Source organism: Notolepis coatsorum (genome assembly GCF_963971535.1).
Source record: "Notolepis coatsorum genome assembly, chromosome: 1".
Taxonomy (NCBI): Eukaryota; Metazoa; Chordata; class Actinopteri; order Aulopiformes; family Paralepididae; genus Notolepis; species Notolepis coatsorum.
The window spans coordinates 131,186,859-131,207,406 of NC_140165.1; the positions used below are offsets into that span (position 1 = coordinate 131,186,859).

Here is a 20,548-nt window from a genome sequence, read left to right on the forward strand (position 1 = left end):
AGGAAGTCTAACTGAGAGGAAGTCTACCAGAGAGGAAGTCTACCTGAGAGGAAGTCTACCTGAGAGGAAGTCTACCAGAGATGAAGTCTACCTGAGAGGAAGTCTACCTGAGAGGAACTCTACCTGAGAGGAAGTCTACCTGAGAGGAAGTCTACCTGAGAGGAACCCTACCAGAGAGGAAGTCTACCTGAGAGGAAGTCTACCTGAGAGGAACTCTACTAGAGAGGAAGTCTACCCAGGAAATCTACCTGAGAGGAAGTCTACCAGAGAGGAAGTCTACCTGGGAGGAAGTCTACCTGAGAGGAAGTCTACCTGAGAGGAACCCCACCAGAGAGGAAGTCTACCAGAGAGGAAGTCTACCTGAGAGGAAGTCTACCTGAGAGGAACCCTACCAGAGAGGAAGTCTACCTGAGAGGAACCCTACCAGAGAGGAACCCTACCTGAGAGGAAGTCTACCTGAGAGGAAGTCTACCTGAGAGGAAGTCTACCAGAGAGGAACCCTACCAGAGAGGAAGTCTACCTGAGAGGAACCCTACCAGAGAGGAACCCTACCTGAGAGGAAGTCTACCTGAGAGGAAGTCTACCTGAGAGGAAGTCTACCAGAGAGGAAGTCTACCAGTACATTCTTACACGCTGTTGAGTAACAGCATCCTTGTAAGAAAAAAACATCCACTCAGCTACAAAAACAAATCCTTTAGCAGGTGTTTTATTCCTTATGGGGGAAAAATAGACTTCCAGTAAAATTCAGCCGAGGACAACAGAATTTCATTAGCAAGGAATGACAAAAGCAAAGCAACTGGCAAAGCCTTTGACTGTGAAAACTGATACAGTGGTGCTTATTTCCTCCAAGGACAAAGAAATGTAAACTATCACGCTCACTCCGCCGAACTCACGTTGAAGGCCAAAGCTTGGCATAGGTGGAAGGTCATGGACTGAGGACGTCTGTGTGTGTGTGTGTGTGTGTGTGTGTGTGTGTGTGTGTGTGTGTGTGTGTGTGTGTGTGTGTGTGTGTGTGTGTGTGTGTGTGTGTGTGTACACAGATGAGCATGAGCATTTATATGTATTTATATATGGTGTGTGCATGTATTTCAGTGTTGGTGTGTATACTATGCATGTGTGTGTGTGTGTGTTTCTATATGTGCGTATGTGGGAATGATTGTTTGAGCTTATATATGAGCATGTGGGTGCACACATTTGTGTGTGTGTGTGTGTGTGTGTTTGTGCGTGTTCATGTATAAGATTATGCGTGTGTTCCTGCATTTACTGTATGTATGTACTATACTATAATAATGTGTCTGTGTGTGTGTGTGTGTGTGTGTGTGTGTGTGTGTGTGTGTGTGTGTGTGTGTGCGTGTGTGTGTGTGTGTGTGTGCGTGCGTGCGTGCGTGTGTGTCTGTGTGTGTCTGTCTGTGTGTGTCTGTCTGTGTGTGTCTGTCTGTGTACCCCCACGCTCACGTTTCTCCTGGAAGCTTAAAGAAAACGTGTTGCTCCTTACCTATTCACAGCAGACACAAAAGACCAGACATGCTGTAGGCAAACTCTGACCTCCACACACACAACACCACAGCCGTCTGCCGGGCCGTCCTGAAGACCACAATGACTTCACTTCTCTCATGGCTGCAGGACCAGGAAACACTAGCTCACCTAGTCTAGACCCCCATTCAGGCTAACAGGTACAGTATTTCAGAGAGCAAATGTTAAAGGAGTAAGAGAAAGATAGAGAGAGAGAGAGAGAGAGAGAGAGAGAGAGAGAGAGAGAGAGAGAGAGAGAGAGAGAGAGAGAGAGAGAGAGAGAGAGAGAGAGATAGGAGGGAAAGACGGAGATAAAGAGAGAGAAAGAGAGAGAGACACACACACAGGCAGACAGACTGTCTTCACCGGAGAGAGACCTCTGAAGTCTCTCCTCTCCACCCATTCCATTCAGACTCTCATATCATGACCATACAGTATTTCAGAAACCAAATATTTGCTCACTGAAGTCACGGTCCACTCTATAGACGGGGATAATCAATCACCTGCGTGTCAGCCAATGAATGAGCTTGTTGCTGGTCCAATCAATCATCTACATGTCAAACAAGTGAATGAGGCAGTTACCAACAGACCGCCGGGTAAAAGGTATATACTTTGAATACGGTTGTAAAGCATTTGATTTGAACTGCGGTCAGCGGTGCATATCATTTTCGACAGCCGCAGGGATAGAAGCATGAATTGAATCTTTTGATAGACGAAATCGAGAACTTGATCCTGTATTATTTTCACGATTTATTGTTCATATTTTAGGCATTTAGTGGACGCTCTAACCCATGAGGCAGGTTCAACAAGCACATCAATGGAGTCAAAAGAAAGGATGAGGGGAAGGGAGAAGAATTACAATGCTTAGATCTAGAAAATCACTGATTTATTGTTAACTTTTTTACAGAAGTAAGATCAAAGAAAATTGTTAGTAAGAGAGGAGGTTTAGGTGATGTAGGAGTGTGTCAAGCCGAGGAAGTGTTTTCAGTCTATTTCCCCGAGAGAAAAAAAGGTTTTGAACATCAACAAGTATATTGTGCCCAGGTCTGACAAGTAGCAGACACAGGGTGAATCCCGGATCTTCACCTGCAGGTGGTGCAAGAAGGTAGCTGTGGTATAATCACCCTGTCCAGCAGCTGAAGCACACAGCTGCCACTTCAAATGATAACGACATACTGCAAATATAACTACAGGCCAGGGCAAACTTCTTTACATGTCAAATGTTCTTTTTAAGATACATATGAATAAACAGTAGTCTGTGGTCAAACATTATACACCAACCAAAGCTCCAAAACAGTAAACATAACTCCATTCAAACAGTCATTTAATTGAAACGTCAAAGACACTGTTTTGTGTGACGAGAGAAAGATGAACATAAGAGGGGGCTGTTTTTAAAGGAAAACAAACTAAAATAATCACTATGTATGCGTGAAAGAGGTCACGCATGCTGAGAGAGAGAGAGAGAGAGAGAGAGAGAGAGAGAGAGTGAGAGAGAGAGAGAGAGAGAGAGAGAGAGAGAGAGAGAGAGAGAGAGAGAGAGAGAGAGAGAGAGAGAGAGAGAGAGAGAGAGAAAGAGAGAGAGAGAGCTGTGTTTATTTTCAGCTGATCTATCACTCGCTGAGACTGAAACACCAGAATAAAGCAGACTTGGTAGATGTCCCACTTTCCGTCTGCGTTCACATAACGTGTCTCGCTGTTAGGACTGTGAACCGATTGGACGGAGAACCCAAATGTAAGCAACTTAATACTTTTACAAATCTTTATGCTTGTGTCCTTAGCAAAAATAGTTGACGCCTATAACACGTTAAGTAAGCTCAGACTTTCTTTGTTTTCCCACTTTTGCTTTTCATTTCTGGAGGGAATGTTTACAGCGCTGGACACGTGCTGCTGCCATCACACACTATAGTCCCATGTCACGCGTTTATAAAATGACAACACAGAAAGGGAGGGAAAGAAAGCCTCGGGTAATGAGGAACACTAGAATCACACCGTTGGATATTCTTGTGTCACTACAAAACTAAACGTAGTACCTCCTTTTATTTCATTATCATTTTGTGACTCAATAAAAAATTATCAGGGATAAATACAATTAACAGAGCTCCCGCGGCTACATGGGAAACAGCGGGGGGTGCAGTGTCACATCACAACTGAACATGACATCATATTAAACACAACACACTACTCTGTGTGTGTGTCTCTCTCTCTCTCTCTCTCTCTCTCTCTCTCTCTCTCTCTCTCTCTCTCTCTCTCTCTCTCCAAACATGGGCGCAGACAAAACGGCTTATGGCTGATGCATCTATGGCAGCAATATCAGCACATCACAGATGTAGAGAGGGGAGAACGACGTGCTCACCGCCAAGTCAATAAGTAGCAGATATGAGAGTTGAATGCATACTTGTTGCATTTAGGATATGTTTGTTGAACCGTCAGAGATAAAATAAATAAATAAAAAGAAACAGAAAAAAACTATAAATAAGCTACTAAATATAATATAGACCTGCATTCAAAACGACACATCACTTTACTGAGATTCACTGTTGGCATTCCAACATGACAGAATACTGATACTACAGCTGAAAACGTTCAACAATGAGTTGAACAGTAACACCCTTGCCTCACCCAGAGATAATGAAAATATTCTAAGATGATGTCAAAAATTACCTCAGTTGGTCAACAGCACAATTGGTTTCTCTAGTAAAAATAATAATAATAAAAAAAACCTATAAGGCTACACAAGAAATATACTAATTTGGATTATAAAACATATACTAAAACACCTTTCAATGTGAGTGAGAGAGTATAGGTGACAAACCTGAACCAGGCTTTGACTGCAAGCCTATAGTTGCCAGAGAAGTTAATTAGGTTAGGCTACATCATTCAAAAGAAGCCAACATTCAACCTGCAAAGTACACCGGACATAAAGTGAAACGTGGAGCAGAGTAACAACTCACCACTGTCTGTAAACATAATTACAGAAACTACCACCAAGTACTTTGTTTTACAGTAACCCCAGAGAGAGAGAGAGAGAGCGAGAGAGAACACGAGTTACACCAAAGTAGAATCAGAAGGTACAGAAATGAATATCAAAAGAAAATAACATTTGGAAATGACCTCACTATACTGTACAACCACGAACACAAGAGAAACACAAAACTACGTTTTTTTTCAAGCGAAGTGAGAGAAGATGACACCACTCAAAAGCACAGATAAGTAAAAATTATAATCCCAATAAGCATAATGATAGCAAAAATTTAAATTAATGGAAAGAAAACCTGCAGCAAGTAGAGAGTAGCAACTCACTGGTACCATTTGCAAACCAACAGTGGCATGACTAAACCACAAAGTATGTCACGACTGAATCGGATAAATCAATTACCAAAAAAAATATATCAATTTCAAAATGTCTGCATTGACACTTCAACACATTTCATTGGTGGCAGTTAATGTCCTTAAGTGTCTAGTATGACGAAAAATACAAAACCAGAAGAATAACCATTTCATCCAGAAGCTTTGAACAACTAAGATTGTAAAAAAAAAAAAAATAGCTCTAAAAAGAGAATGCTTTAGTTTAGCTCAATTTCAGTGTGAGGACAAATATGAGAAAAATAAAACACAAGTAACATAAATGTAAATGTCCAATTGTCTGGTTTGTTTTTTCGGATGTGAAAATTCATAATTTTAGATGCACCAATTAATCGTTAAAATAATCGTTGGGATGAATCGATCACTGTTGGTAGCAGCAACTTGGCAGAGGTTTTACAAGTGATACCTCACTGGTTCAGACTCAAGCACCGCCAGCACAGCCTCCGACGGCACAGAGACGTTGTAACAGAGAGAGTGACAAAGATAAACATGGTAACAGAACTCACCGTGTGAGTGTAGAGAGAACAGTCCCAGTAAAAGCAACAAAGTACTCCAGCTCCGGTAGCAGAGACAGAGAGAGAGACGGCGGCGCAGTAACACTCCTCCTCCCTGGCCTAGCATGGTAGAGTCTGCTCCTCTCTTCTCCTCTCCTCTCTTCTCCTCTCCCCAGTAGGCTCCACTCCCCCCAGGCACTGCCACTTCACGCTCACACAACGCCTCTCCCTCAGCGTGTGTGTGTGTGAGTGTGTGTGTGTGTGTGTGTGTGTGTGTGTGTGTGTGTGTGTGTGTGTGTGTGTGTGTGTGTGTGTGTGTGTGTGTGTGTGTGTGTGTTGTGTGTGGGCTTGTCTGTGTGTGAGTGTAGGTGCACTCTTGTCCCAGGATGTGAGAAACTCCACACTATACAGTCAACACACAGCAGCAGCAGAAGCAGCAGCAGCAGCAGCAGTAGTTGCGGTCACTACTCCTCCACACAGTAGTCTGATGATAGCCCAGCTGAGAGAGAGAGAGAGAGAGAGAGAGAAGGTGGGGAGTTAATTCAGTTGGCTAGGAGGAAGGGCTCTCTCTCTCACACACACACACACACACACGCAAACACATGTAGGGAAGGGGGGGGGTCTGGGGAGAGGAGGGAGAGAGAGCGGGGGCAGGGAGCAGCCAGAGGGGTAGGAGGGGGCTTGAAGAGGACTGCATGGGGGAGGAGGACATTCAAAACAACCTTCCCCAGACACCCGTTCACAAAACTATAAATTGAGACCCAAATCTGGGTCAGGGTTCTGTTTCTAGTAGGTCTCTGCATGACAAGAGCACCAGCAGGAGGTGCATCTCATTGATTGATTGAAACTTTATTAACAGATTGCAGAATGGGTACAATTGTTAAGGGGATGCAGACCAGAGAAAGACTTTCGTCTTGTTTACATCAGGGTCCCCCATTTTCAATTCATCGTAACATATATGACATAAACAACATACAGATATACAGTAATGTTACATCCAGACATTTATGACATACAAGATATACAAATATACAGTAGGCCTACTGTTTAAGAGACAGGGTTTCTAAAAGAGAATATATACATTTGAGGGGGAAGAAACTGTACATTGGAGGGGGGGGGGGGGTTGGACATTTACCGTATTGTTGTGGCATAATTGCGAAACGTGTTTAGTCCCTTGTTTGAGCCGAATCTGGGTTGAACATGATTTGTGGAACTCCCTCTGGTGTTTATGGAGTAAGATTTGATGAGATCACCAGATGGTTTCAGTGAGAGCTAATCAAATAATGTCCTCTTTTAGACAACATAGCTACTGTACCTACAAGGCTACTTGGAAGGACATAGGAAAGGCTTTATGTGTCCTTGACTCCTTGTACAACATAGAGTGTGACGGTGAGTCCAGCTTACTTGGAAGGATATATAAAGGTGTTTAATGTAACTCTAGAAACTCTTGACACCAACTTTTTCCAAAATAATTCAGGGAACCAATCTCCCCATGTCTCAACACTGGACACTGAAAAACACTGGTCTAAAGTCCTCACCAGCAGTGGATTATAGTCACCATTTACAACTCAAAACCACACCCCTTGTTTGGGAGAATTTTTTTTACATTTTCTTAGCCGTTCATAAATCAATATCTGGTCAAAATAAATGCCTACATTCTTGGATGTAGAATAAGAGGAAAAATCCATTCCCTCTACATAATCCTGAAACAGAGCCTAATTTACGAGTACTGTGGCTCCAAGCCATTAGACGTGAGGATGCGTCAGGAAAAGGTATGTTCTACAGTCTATGGTGTGTGACACCTTATATAACAGGAAAGACAACAAGATATATATTTTTTTGTGATTTAAGAAGTTAAAACGATTGCTAATAATCGTTCTAATGCACTTCAAGCCCAGACTGATGCACATGTACAGTAGGACTAGTTCGACATTAGCAGCCTAATATTTCTCCAAACTGCGGAACATACTGTATATCTACTTAACCCTTTCACTGCCACACGACAGCCGGTTAACCCTTTCACTGTGACAATACAGAAGGTTAGCCCTTTACTATCACACAACCGACGGCGATGCTCCATCATTAGCATCATTAGCTCCGTGGACCCGTTTTCAATGATTACTAAAAGAGAGATTAATGATGTTTTGCCATTGGCTCATCTTCTGTGGTGGTGAAGGAGGCAATTTCCACCCTAGATTGTGGGGAGCGCTTTGAGTGTCGAGAAAAGCGCTATATAAATGTAATGAATTATTATTATTATTATTCTGTGAAGAACCCATTTTCATTGAGTGTACAGTACACAATCAACAGCATGAAACACAACAAAGCCTGATGAATAAACTACACATAATTCATCACGCCACTGCAATCTCAAGAAGAAATTATTATTATTAGTTATGCTACAACCATCTCGCCACACCACGACTGCGCAATGCCTACAAGCTGAGACCGATGAAGGCCTTTTTGCCATACATTGTAAAATCTGCTTGGTAATCTTAGTTAGTCAAACACAAAACCATCAGGTGCTTGGGAGGTGGGGGGTGTGCACCCGCGCTGCAGTTACTAACTAACTGACTAACTAATTAACTAACTGGTTGACTGGCGTTAGCTTGATAGCCCATGGATGTAGCCACGGGTTGACAAGCACTGAAGTATCCTCCGCCGCACGCATCTCATTCCTGCTCTCCGCTACAGGCCCAGGGCAGGCACGCTCTTCTAGAGATTACATCACCTTAGCCTGGAGCTATTCTACTCATAAATAAATGGGCTGAGACACTGTAATAGGCCATTTCCTTTTTCAGACCTATTCTCCTGCCTGCTACAGTTAACTGTGTGTATGTGGGTGTGTGTGTGTGTGTGTGTGTGTGTGTGTGTGTGTGTGTGTGTGTGTGTGTGTGTGTGTGTGTGTGTGTGTGTGTGTGTGTGTGTGTGTGCGTATGTGCGTGCGTGCATGTTTATGTGTGTGTGTGTGTGTGTGTGTGTGTGTGTGTGTGTGTGTGTGTGTGTGCATCTGTGTTCAGACTTGCTAACAGTACACTTCCCGTGACAGATCAAAATTAACAAAGGTTTTTCAGCACAACACATCACTATATTGTCATTTTGATGTGAAGAACAAGCGGTTACTGAGTATATAATAAAAGGTAAACACTGTTTATCTATCTCTTTTTGTAGTGGCCACTGTTCTGTTTCTTTCGCACGCTCATTGACATTGTTCATCAGTGACAAACAATGGCCAGGCTGCACTCCCTCACTCCACACTGAGAGGGAAAATCACTTCACAAACAAACAGCCCTGCCCTCTTCTACCATTAATCTCTCCTCTCACCCCCCACTTCTCCACTCTTTTCCACATCTCCTTTTCGTGCTTTGTCCTCTCATCTTCCCCTCTCATTTGCTCTCCTCTCCTATTGTACCCTTTCCCTTGTCATCCATGTCTCCCCTCCATTATCCACACTTCAAAAAAACGAACCTCCTCTCTCCACTTCTGGCCCTTCCTCTCCTCTTCTCACACCTCCTCTACTTTCCTCGTCTCTCCCCTTCTCTTCTCGTTCATTTTATTCCCTCTCCTCTTATCTCCTCTCCCACTCTCTCCCCTTATATCCTCTTCTATCCCCTCTCCTCCTGTCTCCACTTCTGTCCCCCACTCTCTTCTCCCCTCCTCTCTTCTCTTATCTCCCCTCCTATCCCCTCTCCAGTGAGCCAGCATGTAATTTCAACAATGTCCAGCCACAGAAAGCCTTTTAAAAACTGTGACAACATTTACCCCTAGTGTGTGTGTGTGTGTGTGTGTGTGTGTGTGTGTGTGTGTGTGTGTGTGTGTGTGTGTGAGAGTGTGTTTGCGTGTGTGTGTGTGTGTGTGTGTGTGTGTGTGTGTGTGTGTGTGTGTGTGTGTATATCTGTGTATGTGTCTACTTGCTTGGGTGCCTGCATTACACGAATGTGTGTGTGTGTGTGTAGTTGGTGTCAAAAGTAATTTGCTTGGAGAACAAGATTACATGTGTACTGTAAGCAGTGACCCCTTTAAAAACATTGTTAATTTAGGCCAGGCCCCAGAAGCGCACGCACACACACACACACACACACACACACACACACACACACACACACACACACACACACACACACACACAGCACACACACACAGCACACACACACACACACACACACACACACACACACACACACACACACACACACACACACACACACACACACACACACACACACACACACACACACACACACACACACACACACACACACACGACTCACACACACACACACACACACACACACACACACACACACACACACACACACACACACACACACACACACACACACACACACACACACACACACACACACACACACACACACACACACACACACACACACACACACACACACACACACACACACACACACACACAGTCTCAGGAGTCTTGGGCACCCATCAAGTGGCCAGTCTGAGGTCTACAGATGACATGTGTGGGGTGAAGAGGGTGAGCAGAGCAACTAGGAGGAGAAAACATAAGCATAACTGGGAGGTGAGAGCAAGATGATTAAAGGAACACTCCAACATTTCGGGAACTACATTAATTTGCCATCTTCCCCAGAGTTAGAGGGGAAGATTGATATCATTTTCATCTATGTGCGTACATTTTTGAGTTGTTGGAAGTTGGATTTCTACTTTTGACAGAGTTAGGCTAGAGCTGAGCGTCTCTCTGGGGCTACTGGGTACACAGAAATTAAACTGATGTCAATATTTTCGCCTGACGTTGGAGCAGATGGCAAATAAGTGTATTTCCCTAAATGTTCCTTTAAACTTGCACTATGTAACTTTTTCATGAAATAAATATTGCTCCTTTAGCAAGCAGAGCAAAACAGAGCTGGGTTGAGTCGGTAGGTCGGTAGGTCGGTAGGTCGCAGTGGAGGCTGCTGACCAAATTTTTAGGTGAAGCACAAATTATTATATTATATTATATATTAAATTATATTTTTAAAACATCCCCCACTGTGTGTCAGTGGTCAGTGGACACAGATGAAAACATATTAACATTAGGTGACAGCGCACCTGACCAGATGAAATCATATTAGGTGACAGCGCACCTGACCAGATCAAAACATATTAGGTGACAGCGCACCTGATCAGATCAAAACATTTTAGGTGACAGCGCACCTGACCAGATCAAAACATTTTAGGTGACAGCGCACCTGATCAGATCAAAACATTTTAGGTGACAGCGCACCTGACCAGATCAAAACATATTAGGTGAAGGTGACAAGGAAGCCACAGACTCATACCCCCCCGACACTCAACTAACCGCCTCGGACAGTCCTTCATACCAGTGGCCATCAGGCTCCACAACAGTGGGCAGCAACTGCTGCCAGACATCGACCTGGGACTTATAGGAACCCAAGGAGGACAACTTACACTACCTTAGGCATACTGCACCTTATGTGGATACTGTGATACTGTGAATAATGAATAATGTATATTTCAGTTAGTTAGATAGTAAATTATAACACTACCTTATGCATACTGCACCTTATGTGACACTGTGAAAATATATTTCAGTTAGTTAGATAGTAAATTATATTGACCTATTTGTTTACACAGCTTGTGTTGTTTTCACTACCTGTACCCCCCCCCCCCCCTTCCCCCATGCTGCTATGATGCCTGAATTTCCCCAAGGGGATCAATAAAGGAATATCTTATCTTATCTTAAAAGGAAAGATGAAATTCCCTACATGGGTTCCATCCTATAGAGGCAAATCATTCCTGTGACAAAATGGGATCCAATGTAATAAAACTAAGTCAACCAACGAACTAGATTCTTGTACCGGATCTCCTCTCTGGTAAACAAGAATACCTTGAAGACTCTAACAGGAGCACTCATTCAAGGGTACTACGACTATGCTTGCACCTCATGGTACCAAAGCACCTCAAAGGCACTAAAAACAAGATTACAAACATCACAAAACAAACTGGTCAGACTACTGCTTGACCTTACTCCTAAAACCCACCTCACCCCTGCCCACTTTGACAACCTAGGATGGCTTAGGCTATGGTTAGACTAGTGTATTCCTGGCGTTTTTTTATACGTTTTTGACGACGTTTGATGTCCTATCTACACAGAAACGCGTTTTTTGGCGTTTTTTTGTGGATACGGCTGAAACGCAAAATTGTGTTTGCGTTTGGAGATACGCAAAAAAACGAGTCGACAAACAGCGTGTAGTCAGCACGCTAGCCGTTGTTGCGAAAACGCCCATGCGCAGTAGATACCATCTGCGTGCCCTTCCGGTGACAGCAGAGTGTGTGTGTGTGTGTGTTTGGGACAGAGCTCCGTGTCCCAAATAGCTTCAGCTACCATGTGTTGTCAAGTTATTGTTATAAGGACCCCAGTCCAAGCTACAACAGTCTGCATTCCCTTAACAATTGTTTGTATTGAGCCGTATTGTATTGTACCCATATGCAATATGTTAAATAAAGTTTACATCCATTCATTCTGCTAGCATTACCGATGGCATGAGCAGCTGGCTAACGTGAGCTATCAGGATTCAGACCCTGTTAGCTCAGAGTTCCTCTTTCAACTTAAGAAGCATTAAACAAAATGGCCCAGTCATCTATTCACCTTTGTTTAATACACACAGCGTTGTCTCTAATGTTATCTAACTACTGATAGCTCGCGATATCATCAGTTTTGATGCTGGCTAAGTAGCGTGAGCTAACGTTAGCTTCTAGCCACAATGCTATATTTATATTGTTATAATGGCATACTCCATTGACGTTAGCATGCAGCTAACAATGCTACAATGCTACCGATCGTTTTTTAGCCTAAACTATCCGCTCTTGGTGGTCACTTGTGTTGATGTTAGTTTTGTTTCATCAACAAATGACAGGCAGAACACACAGTGAATGTATCCGTTTTGTTTATTGCACTTTTATTAGGCTTTGCTGAAAAAAGAATTGCTGCATTGAGCAAGATGGTGGCGCGGCATAGGCGCCTGCCTTATTGACATTTTGCTGGAGCTTCCAGGAAGTGTATTGGCACATTCGTTCTGATTGGTTGAAATTGCCTTCATGTTTGCCACCTACTGCCACCTACTGCTTTGGCAGTGTACTACATCAGTGTGCTCTGGTGACAAAAACGAAAAAAAAACGAAAGTGTGACTCGAGGCGCATGACGTCGCGGCGATACGCGTCGATGCGTATAAGAAAACAATACGAAGATGATACGAAAGGTGTAACCTCAGCCTTAGAGTAGACGACAGAGTACAGCAACTTGCCTGGTCTACAAGATACAGTACACTACACCACTAAGATACCCATGTGCATGTCGAAATACTTCCCAAAGGTCAGTGAATACCACGACCACAACACCAGAGGGAGTTCCACAAATCATGTTCAACCCAGATAAAAAAAAAAAAAAAAAAAAAAAAAAAATTTATAAAAAAAAATAGTAATAACTCAGAAATGAGATTGCATAGGTCTATGAATCGATATCGCGATTCTGTTTTGATTAATTGCCCAGCCCTACAGTGTGTACAGTAAGTTAGCTTGGTGATTATCATTGTGATGTAGGCTAAGCTGGGTAGCTACTGTTAGCATACACGCTTTTACAAACACTAGCCTACTTACTTTTTCATCCACAATGTTTTTTCTGATCCAGATGCATAAATCCACTTCTTCATGTTGCTCAGTTGCTGGTTTATACTTCGGTCCTAATGTTGGCGCAAAGTTTAATTTAGCCTGACTTTACTTGTTATAGCTGTACAGCTTACTTCTACTAAACAACAACTAAACTACTTCCTTGCTCTTTCAAACAGTCAAAATGGGTCCATCTGCAGGGTCGGAGATTAGGTTTAGCTCTGGCCAATCTCAAGTTTCTCAAGTTTCTTTATTAGTTGTCATACAGAAGTACAGAATACTTTTATACAAAATGCTTATTTCTGTTACATTTTGTATAAAAGTATTCTGTACTTCTGTATGACAACTAATAAAGAAACTTGAGAAACTTGAGATTGGCCAGAGCTAAACCTACCCTGCAGATGGACCCGTTTTGACTTTGCAATGCAGCAATCTCTGATTGGATTTGCAAGGCTGCCAATCATATTCAACCTCCATGTATTGGATGGCAAGGGCTGTCAATCATTCAATCCTCCATTCAAAGGCAAGAGTTTAACTGCACAGACCGTGCTTAGACGAAATTAATAGCCTATTTCGATTGGCTGTTATTTATTATTTATATAACATTGGGTCACACCTGTGAAGTTTTCTTCACGAATAATTACTGCAGTCATTACTGCAGTGCAGGCCTGCTCAGAGCTGTCAATTTTGGCCATTTTTTAAAAAGAAAAAATTCACTGGCATTTTTTTTTACAGAGGAAAACTTTTCTAATAAAAAAATATAAAATAATAATAATTAAAATTTTTTTTTATATATATATAAATAAAATAAATGTATATATATATGTAAATTAATAATAATTATGAATTATGAGTGAATTTGTGTTTCACGTGTTGTCATAGAGAAACCTCCACTGGTAGGTCGGTAGGTAGGTAGGTAGGTAGGTAGATAGGTAGGCAGGCAGGCAGGCAGGCAGGCAGGCAGGCAGACAGACAGACAGACAGACAGACAGACAGACAGACAGACAGACAGACAGACAGACAGACAGACAGACAGACAGATAGATAGATAGATAGATAGATAGATAGATAGATAGATAGATAGATAGATAGATAGATAGATAGATAGATAGATAGATAGATAGATAGATAGATAGATAGATAGATAGATAGATAGATAGATAGATAGATAGATAGATAGATAGATAGATAGATAGATAGATAGATATAGATAGATAGATTTTAACGAGTTCATTAGAAAGGAAAACAAATTATAAAAGAAAAAGCTATACATGTAGTGATTGTTGCCATTAAAGTAGATCATGGACAATTGCTTGTCTCATAAATGTTTTCTGGAAATGAGCATCTTTATCTTTTACAAATGGATTAATCTCTGGTAGCATTTGATCAAATGTTTCTCAAATGGATATGAAGCTACTTTTTCAACCACCCACCATTTTGCATTCATGAATTAATCTGCCTTTGTTTAATCCTCGTCATCTCTGTGAAACCTAATCTAAGTGTAATGTGTGCATCCTGGCACTTGCAGACGGCAACAAGGGAAACCTGACATGACTGAACCAGAGGAGAGAGATTAACTGGGTGTTAAAGGGACACCTTCAGTGACACAGCAGCATGTCTGTTAATCCCCATCCATCCACTTCACATGGTCTTTAAACCAACAAGCACTTTAACATAATCTGCCTTAAACCCGTCCATTCACTCGATACAATAGTGCATTTACATAGCAATCCTTTCTGCCTGAATGCATCCTGAAGAGAGAGGGAGAGAAAGAGGCAGAGTGTGTGTGTGTGTGTGTGTGTGTGTGTGCGTGCGTGTGCATGCGTGCGTGCGTGTGTGCGTGCGTGCGTGCGTGCGTGTGTGAACATACACGCTGGACATACAGGTACGGATGCCTCCCTGTGTGTCCAGCGTTACCACTGTAGCCTGATACATTCAGTTTGGCCATACATGTGTTTAGTTGCTGATATTAATAAAAGTATTATTATTATTTTTACAGCACTGTGGATTCATTCATTTTCAAAGCGGAAATGTTCTAGAATGCAAATGTGCAGCGTGGGTGCAGATTTGTGTTAGCGGATGGATGGATGGATGGATGGATGGATGGATGGATGGAATAGTGAACGGTGGAAGGAGGGATAAAATAGCATTGAATAATTAAAATATGTTATTTCCATGGCCTAGGAAAGTTCAACCATATCTGTGGACATGATTTACTCTCTGAAGTAAGACTCAAACCTGTGATGGCATCAAGTATAAAGTCTGGAGCTGCTCCATTGACAATGATTTGGACACTGAATGTGTGGACCCACAGCACTTTCTTTTGCAAATATAGACAAATGAGCTTTATTCTATAGTAGTGGTCTCAGTTCTTAAACAGAAAATGTACCCGTATACTCAGGGTACAATTCCCCTGGGTGCTCTCACTGTCATCTTTACAACATCTTCTAAGATAAGATAAGATAAGATATTCCTTTATTGATCCCCTTGGGGAAATTCAGGCATCATAGCAGCAGTGTAAACAAAAACAAGTCAATATAATTTACTATATCACTAACTGAAATATACAGTATTCACAGTATCACAGTATCACATAAGGTGCAGTATGCATAATGTAGTGTTATAATTTACTATCTAACTAACTGAAATATACAGTATTCACAGTATCACATAAGGTGCAATATGCATAAGGTAGTGTTATTGTCCTTTTTAGGTTCCTACTTCCTAGTAGTTCAAGTTGGATGTCTGGCAGCAGTCCCTGCCCACTGTTGTGGAGCCTGATGGCCGCTGGTATGAAGGACTGTCCAAGGCGGTTGAGTGTCGGGGGGGTATGAGTCTGTGACTGAACATGCTTCTCATCTTGACTAGCTTGTCATAGAGGGGGTGGGAGGGATTCTCCAGGATACAGTAGCAGCCAGCTTCCTTATCATCCCCCTCTCTGCCATTCATTATCTATAGAGCAGCCTCAGAATTTATACCTGATGGCATCATAATTTTTTTTTAGCACTCTGGTTTTGGGATTTTGGCGCATTACACTCGATCCCAGGAAGAGATATGATACCCATGTTCATCGCAACAATGAATTATGCTGACCACAGCAACAGTACGGCTCCGTGATTAGTTTGAACCCTCTATGACTTCTGGATATGAGCTACATATGGTGTTGGCTAGATGGACCACACTTGTAAGTTGGAGAAATGCATTGTAGGTTTTTGTCTTTTAGGCTATGTTAACATAGGCTATGATAATAATACGAAAACAAGTATATCACACAGGCCTCGTCCTTTAACCCTTGTGTGGTGTTCAGGTCTGTGGAACCCGTGTTCAATGTTTACTAAAAGAGAAATGATACAAATAATTATTTGTTTAACCTGAGCTCATTTTATGCGAAGAACATATAAAAGAACACATTTTCATTGAGTGCACCCCCCCACACACTTATATTACTGGACCCCGACGTGTGGAAATTGTAGGTGAACACAAGTAAATATGGTAAAGATTTTACAAAAAGGTCCAGTGTGAACCTTTACTGTCTGCCTCCACTTTGTTTCATTCATATGTATTGAAGATGCTCATAATTTATTCCATTCGTGGCTCGATTATAATGAATTAGTAATTAGTATAATGAAATAGCACTTTTATTGATAAATGTGATCTGGCAGAAGTAAATGACAAACATTAACCATATATGCTGTCTAGATTGCTTCTAATTGAGATCAAGTTAACATCTGTTAAGTATTTTTACATGAATTCTTATGGCTTTATTGTTTTAAAATCCCAATGTTGCGGGTCCACCAGACAAACAAGTGAAGTGACTTTGTCGCATTGGGTGAGCAAACACCACACAAGGGGTTAAACTGAGTGTTGTTCCCCTTTAAGGGAGGAAGGTAAAGAGTGAAGGAGGTAGTGACAGATGAGAAGCCTACCAGCTGAACTTTGACCGCAACAATAATTTGTACTTGACTGACCTTTGACCTTCAGTCAAACCCCACCCCAGCAAAGGAATCCCTGCTCACCGACGAGGTGTGACAGAGCCAATGAGAGAAGTGTAAGATAAATAAATAGGGAAGACTTTTCTATTATTACACCCTGTGTATTTATCCCCTTGTCTTTTATTGTATATATATATGTGTGTGTGTGTGTGTGTGTGTGTGTGTGTGTGTGTGTGTGTGTGTGTGTGTGTGTGTGTGTGTGTGTGTGTGTGTGTGTGTGTGTGTGTGTGTGTGTGTGTGCGTATGTGTGTGTGTGTGTGCGTGTGTGTGTGTGTGTGTGTGTGTGTGTGTGTGTGTGTGTGTGTGTTCATCATCCTACTGTATGTTTGTAACTCTGGTTGTTGGGCACGAATGTAACAGAATAACCCACCATGTCCAATTGCACTGATAATATTTGTGTCCTTTAGACATTGTACTTATGTGGACATAAATAAAGATTCTAAATGTGTGGATATGGCGATGCTTCGCCAAGGAACTGCACTAGTCACTTTATTTTAAGTTGGTTCCAGTTCCACGGTGCTGATCTACACTGATCTACACGGATCTACACTGATCTACACTGATCTACACTGATCTACACTGATCTACAGGCCCTACAGAAGCTAACCGCAGTAACTACACTAACATTGAACCTGAGAACAATGGCTTTAAAGTTCTCTGACTATCACGTGATTTTGTAGTTAATAGAATTATGTATACCCTATTCCTCTAAAAGAGAGCAAGATTGAACTCTGAAACGTTGTCACAAGATAAAACAGATATTCGACACTATTAGTCACTAGGTGCTCGACAGTGGTGGAAAGTATTTTACTCAAGTACAAGTACATATACTTTCAGGTACTTGTACTTTACGCAAGTATTTTCATTTTAGGGAACTTTCACTCCACTACATTTAAAAGAAAACATTGTACTTTTTACTCCACTAAACTTTTTTTTGCAAAGTTGTCCAATGTAATCAGAGCAGCATAACTGGACCACATACCACTTTAACCTTTAGAGGTCAATGGTTTGAGGATTGAATGCTCCCAAGCACTGGAATTCACACACATCATGTAGAACACATACTTTTACTTTAGATACTTAAGTACATTCAATAGCAAATACTTCTCTACTTTTACACAAGTAGAATTTGAATGGAGGACTTTTACTTTTACCAGGGTACTATTTTATCTGGGTATTTCTACTTTTACTTAAGTAAAGGAACGGTGTACTTCTTCTACCACTGGTGCTTGACGAGAGGGCGGCTCAGACTACATGATATACTATACAATATGTATCCCCAGTCTAGTTGGTGTTCTCCTGCATCTTCATGACTGGGTGGGCGAGTTCACAGTGTTGCATCTCTCGCAGTGCCATTCTAGTTTACACAGCATTCCAGAGTTCCAGAGAGAATGCTGACTAGTGACTAGTGTCAGGTCTATATGGATGTTATTATTGAGATATAATTATTGATTTAATTGTGGAACAAATGGTCCTCCATACAGTTCATGGTACAAAATAAATAAATAACATAACTAAATGAGGTAGGAAGGAGAGTAAAAGAGCTGAATCTTAGTTCTAATTCCACTGGGTTCAGAGGGTCATAGGGGTCACACCTAGGCGACCAGAAGTCAGCTAGGTTGGGAGGGTTAGGGGTGTTGAGAGGGGTATCCTTGGTCTGCTGATGTATGTGTGTGTGCTTGTATTTGTAGATGAAAGAGAGAGCAGGGAGGGACAGAGAGAAAGAGGGGAGGGCACTGCCATTTTCTGTATTTCTTTTTTTCTTTTTTAAAGATGCACTAAAATGTTGATGATTCGAAATGATGACTCCCTCTGGTATTTTTCAACACGGATGTAACTATTCCTTTGTTGGTTTTGATGATTAGATACAGAGGAATTAGCTGATATATTAATAAAGTTTTTATGATATGGTATTATGGTATTATGTTATTTATTTTGAAGACTAAAACACATAAACCTGTTTTGGTTACCCTTGCAAGTGGAATGGACTTTTATAATATGGCTAAATAGTCAAAGCAGAAATCTTGTGGTAATCCTTGCTAGCCAAATTGGTTCTGTTATCTAAGAACCTTGGTTGACACTACTGTGATAAACTAACAACATACCGGTATAAAGTAGGAATGCACCGAATATTCGGCCACTGAAAATTATCGGCCGAAAATCGTTAAAAAGGCACTTTCGGCTTTCGGCCGAAAGGGTTTTAGCACCGAAAATATATCACAGAATGTCAAAGAACAGGGTTACGTAACGTTCGTAACCTAAAGTGTTGTTGTGATGACGTAATCAAAACACGGCTACAGACATACCGGTAGCATGCGCAACGTATAACGTGAGCAGCTTGGCAGCTCTTCCTGCGTTCTGCAGCCTGTGATAACTAACCCCTCTTGGGAGTCGCGCTGTTTCTATGTAAACTCCGCGAGCAACGCATCCAATAAATGCATCTTTAACATGCTTTATATCCTCGCCATTACTATATGCCCGTCTCGGTTAAAAACATTTAACTAATGTTAGCGTTAAGCTAGCTAACAATGCTTCCATTCCTCTTTGACCCGTCTCTCGTAAGCTACGTCATCTCCTGCTAAGAGTCATGATTGATTGATTGATTGAAAACTTTATTAACAGATTGCACAATGGGTACAGTACAGTACAGCTCAATACATACAATTGTTAAGGGGATGCAGACCAGAGAAAGACTTTCGTCTTGTTTACATCAGGGTCCCCCTGATGTAGTAAATACAACAGTCCTTCCATGTAGGAACGCCATGAATTATATACAGTAGCCACTACAGTAACATCATGAAGTCTGCTATAAGCTATTCTCCCTCTCGTGTGTGTGTCTTTATGCAGATCTTTATGCAGTTTTAAAGCACCTTGGCTTTGTTCTGAATGCACTTTGTTGTAGTTATCCTACAGAGAAAAGAAAATGCACTTGACTTTAATGCACATTTTGTTGTATGCAAAGAGAAAATGTTTAAATTGTACAATCTTTCAGCAGTCAGTCTGGAATTAATGTATGCATTCAAAAGTGCTGAACAAATGTTTTATGGGCCCATAATAGTGATTATTAATATTATTAAGTTAAGTTTAGCCATAATCAGGTAGCTGAAAAAAAATATATACATTATATATTTATATTAATCATTTTCGGCCTTTCGGCATTCGGTTTTCGGCCAACTGTTTCCTATTTTCGGTATCGGTTTCGGCCAATAATTTCCCATTCGGTGCATCCCTAATATAAAGTGCATGTGAGCATTTCAAAATGGTAACGTCAATCTTGGTGTTGCCTATGTACAATTAGTGTGCACTGTATTTAGAAACCCAAAGCCTTGAAAGAGAAGCTACTGTAATGTTAGTTAACTAGCTAGAGGAAATATAATGATGTGGTCCTGATTCACCAAAATCAACAGGGCTCTTCCTCATAGGGTCATGAACATTTACAATAGATTCCATGGCAATCTGGCAATTACATGTCAAGATCTACCACAAATAGGTACACACACACACACACACACACACACACACACACACACACAC

At 41.5% G+C, this 20,548-nt stretch overlaps 1 protein-coding gene across 3 annotated transcripts in view; it reads right to left on the reverse strand.

Annotated features, from left to right (window-relative positions):
- LOC311235866 (bone morphogenetic protein receptor type-1B-like) overlaps positions 1-20,548 on the reverse strand; it is a 261,140-nt gene that overhangs the window by 87,193 nt on the left and 153,399 nt on the right. For 2 of the 3 annotated variants that reach the window (XR_014620173.1, XM_084323377.1), the window contains exon 1: positions 5,382-5,619. The exons of the other annotated variant lie outside the window; for it this stretch is intronic. Coding sequence is in view for 1 of the 2 variants with exons in the window: in XM_084323377.1 (XP_084179503.1) it covers positions 5,382-5,496 (115 nt within the window). In the remaining variant the exon portion in view is untranslated. Of the gene's footprint in view, positions 1-5,381; positions 5,620-20,548 lie in introns of those variants that run through there. 3 annotated transcript variants of the gene reach the window in all.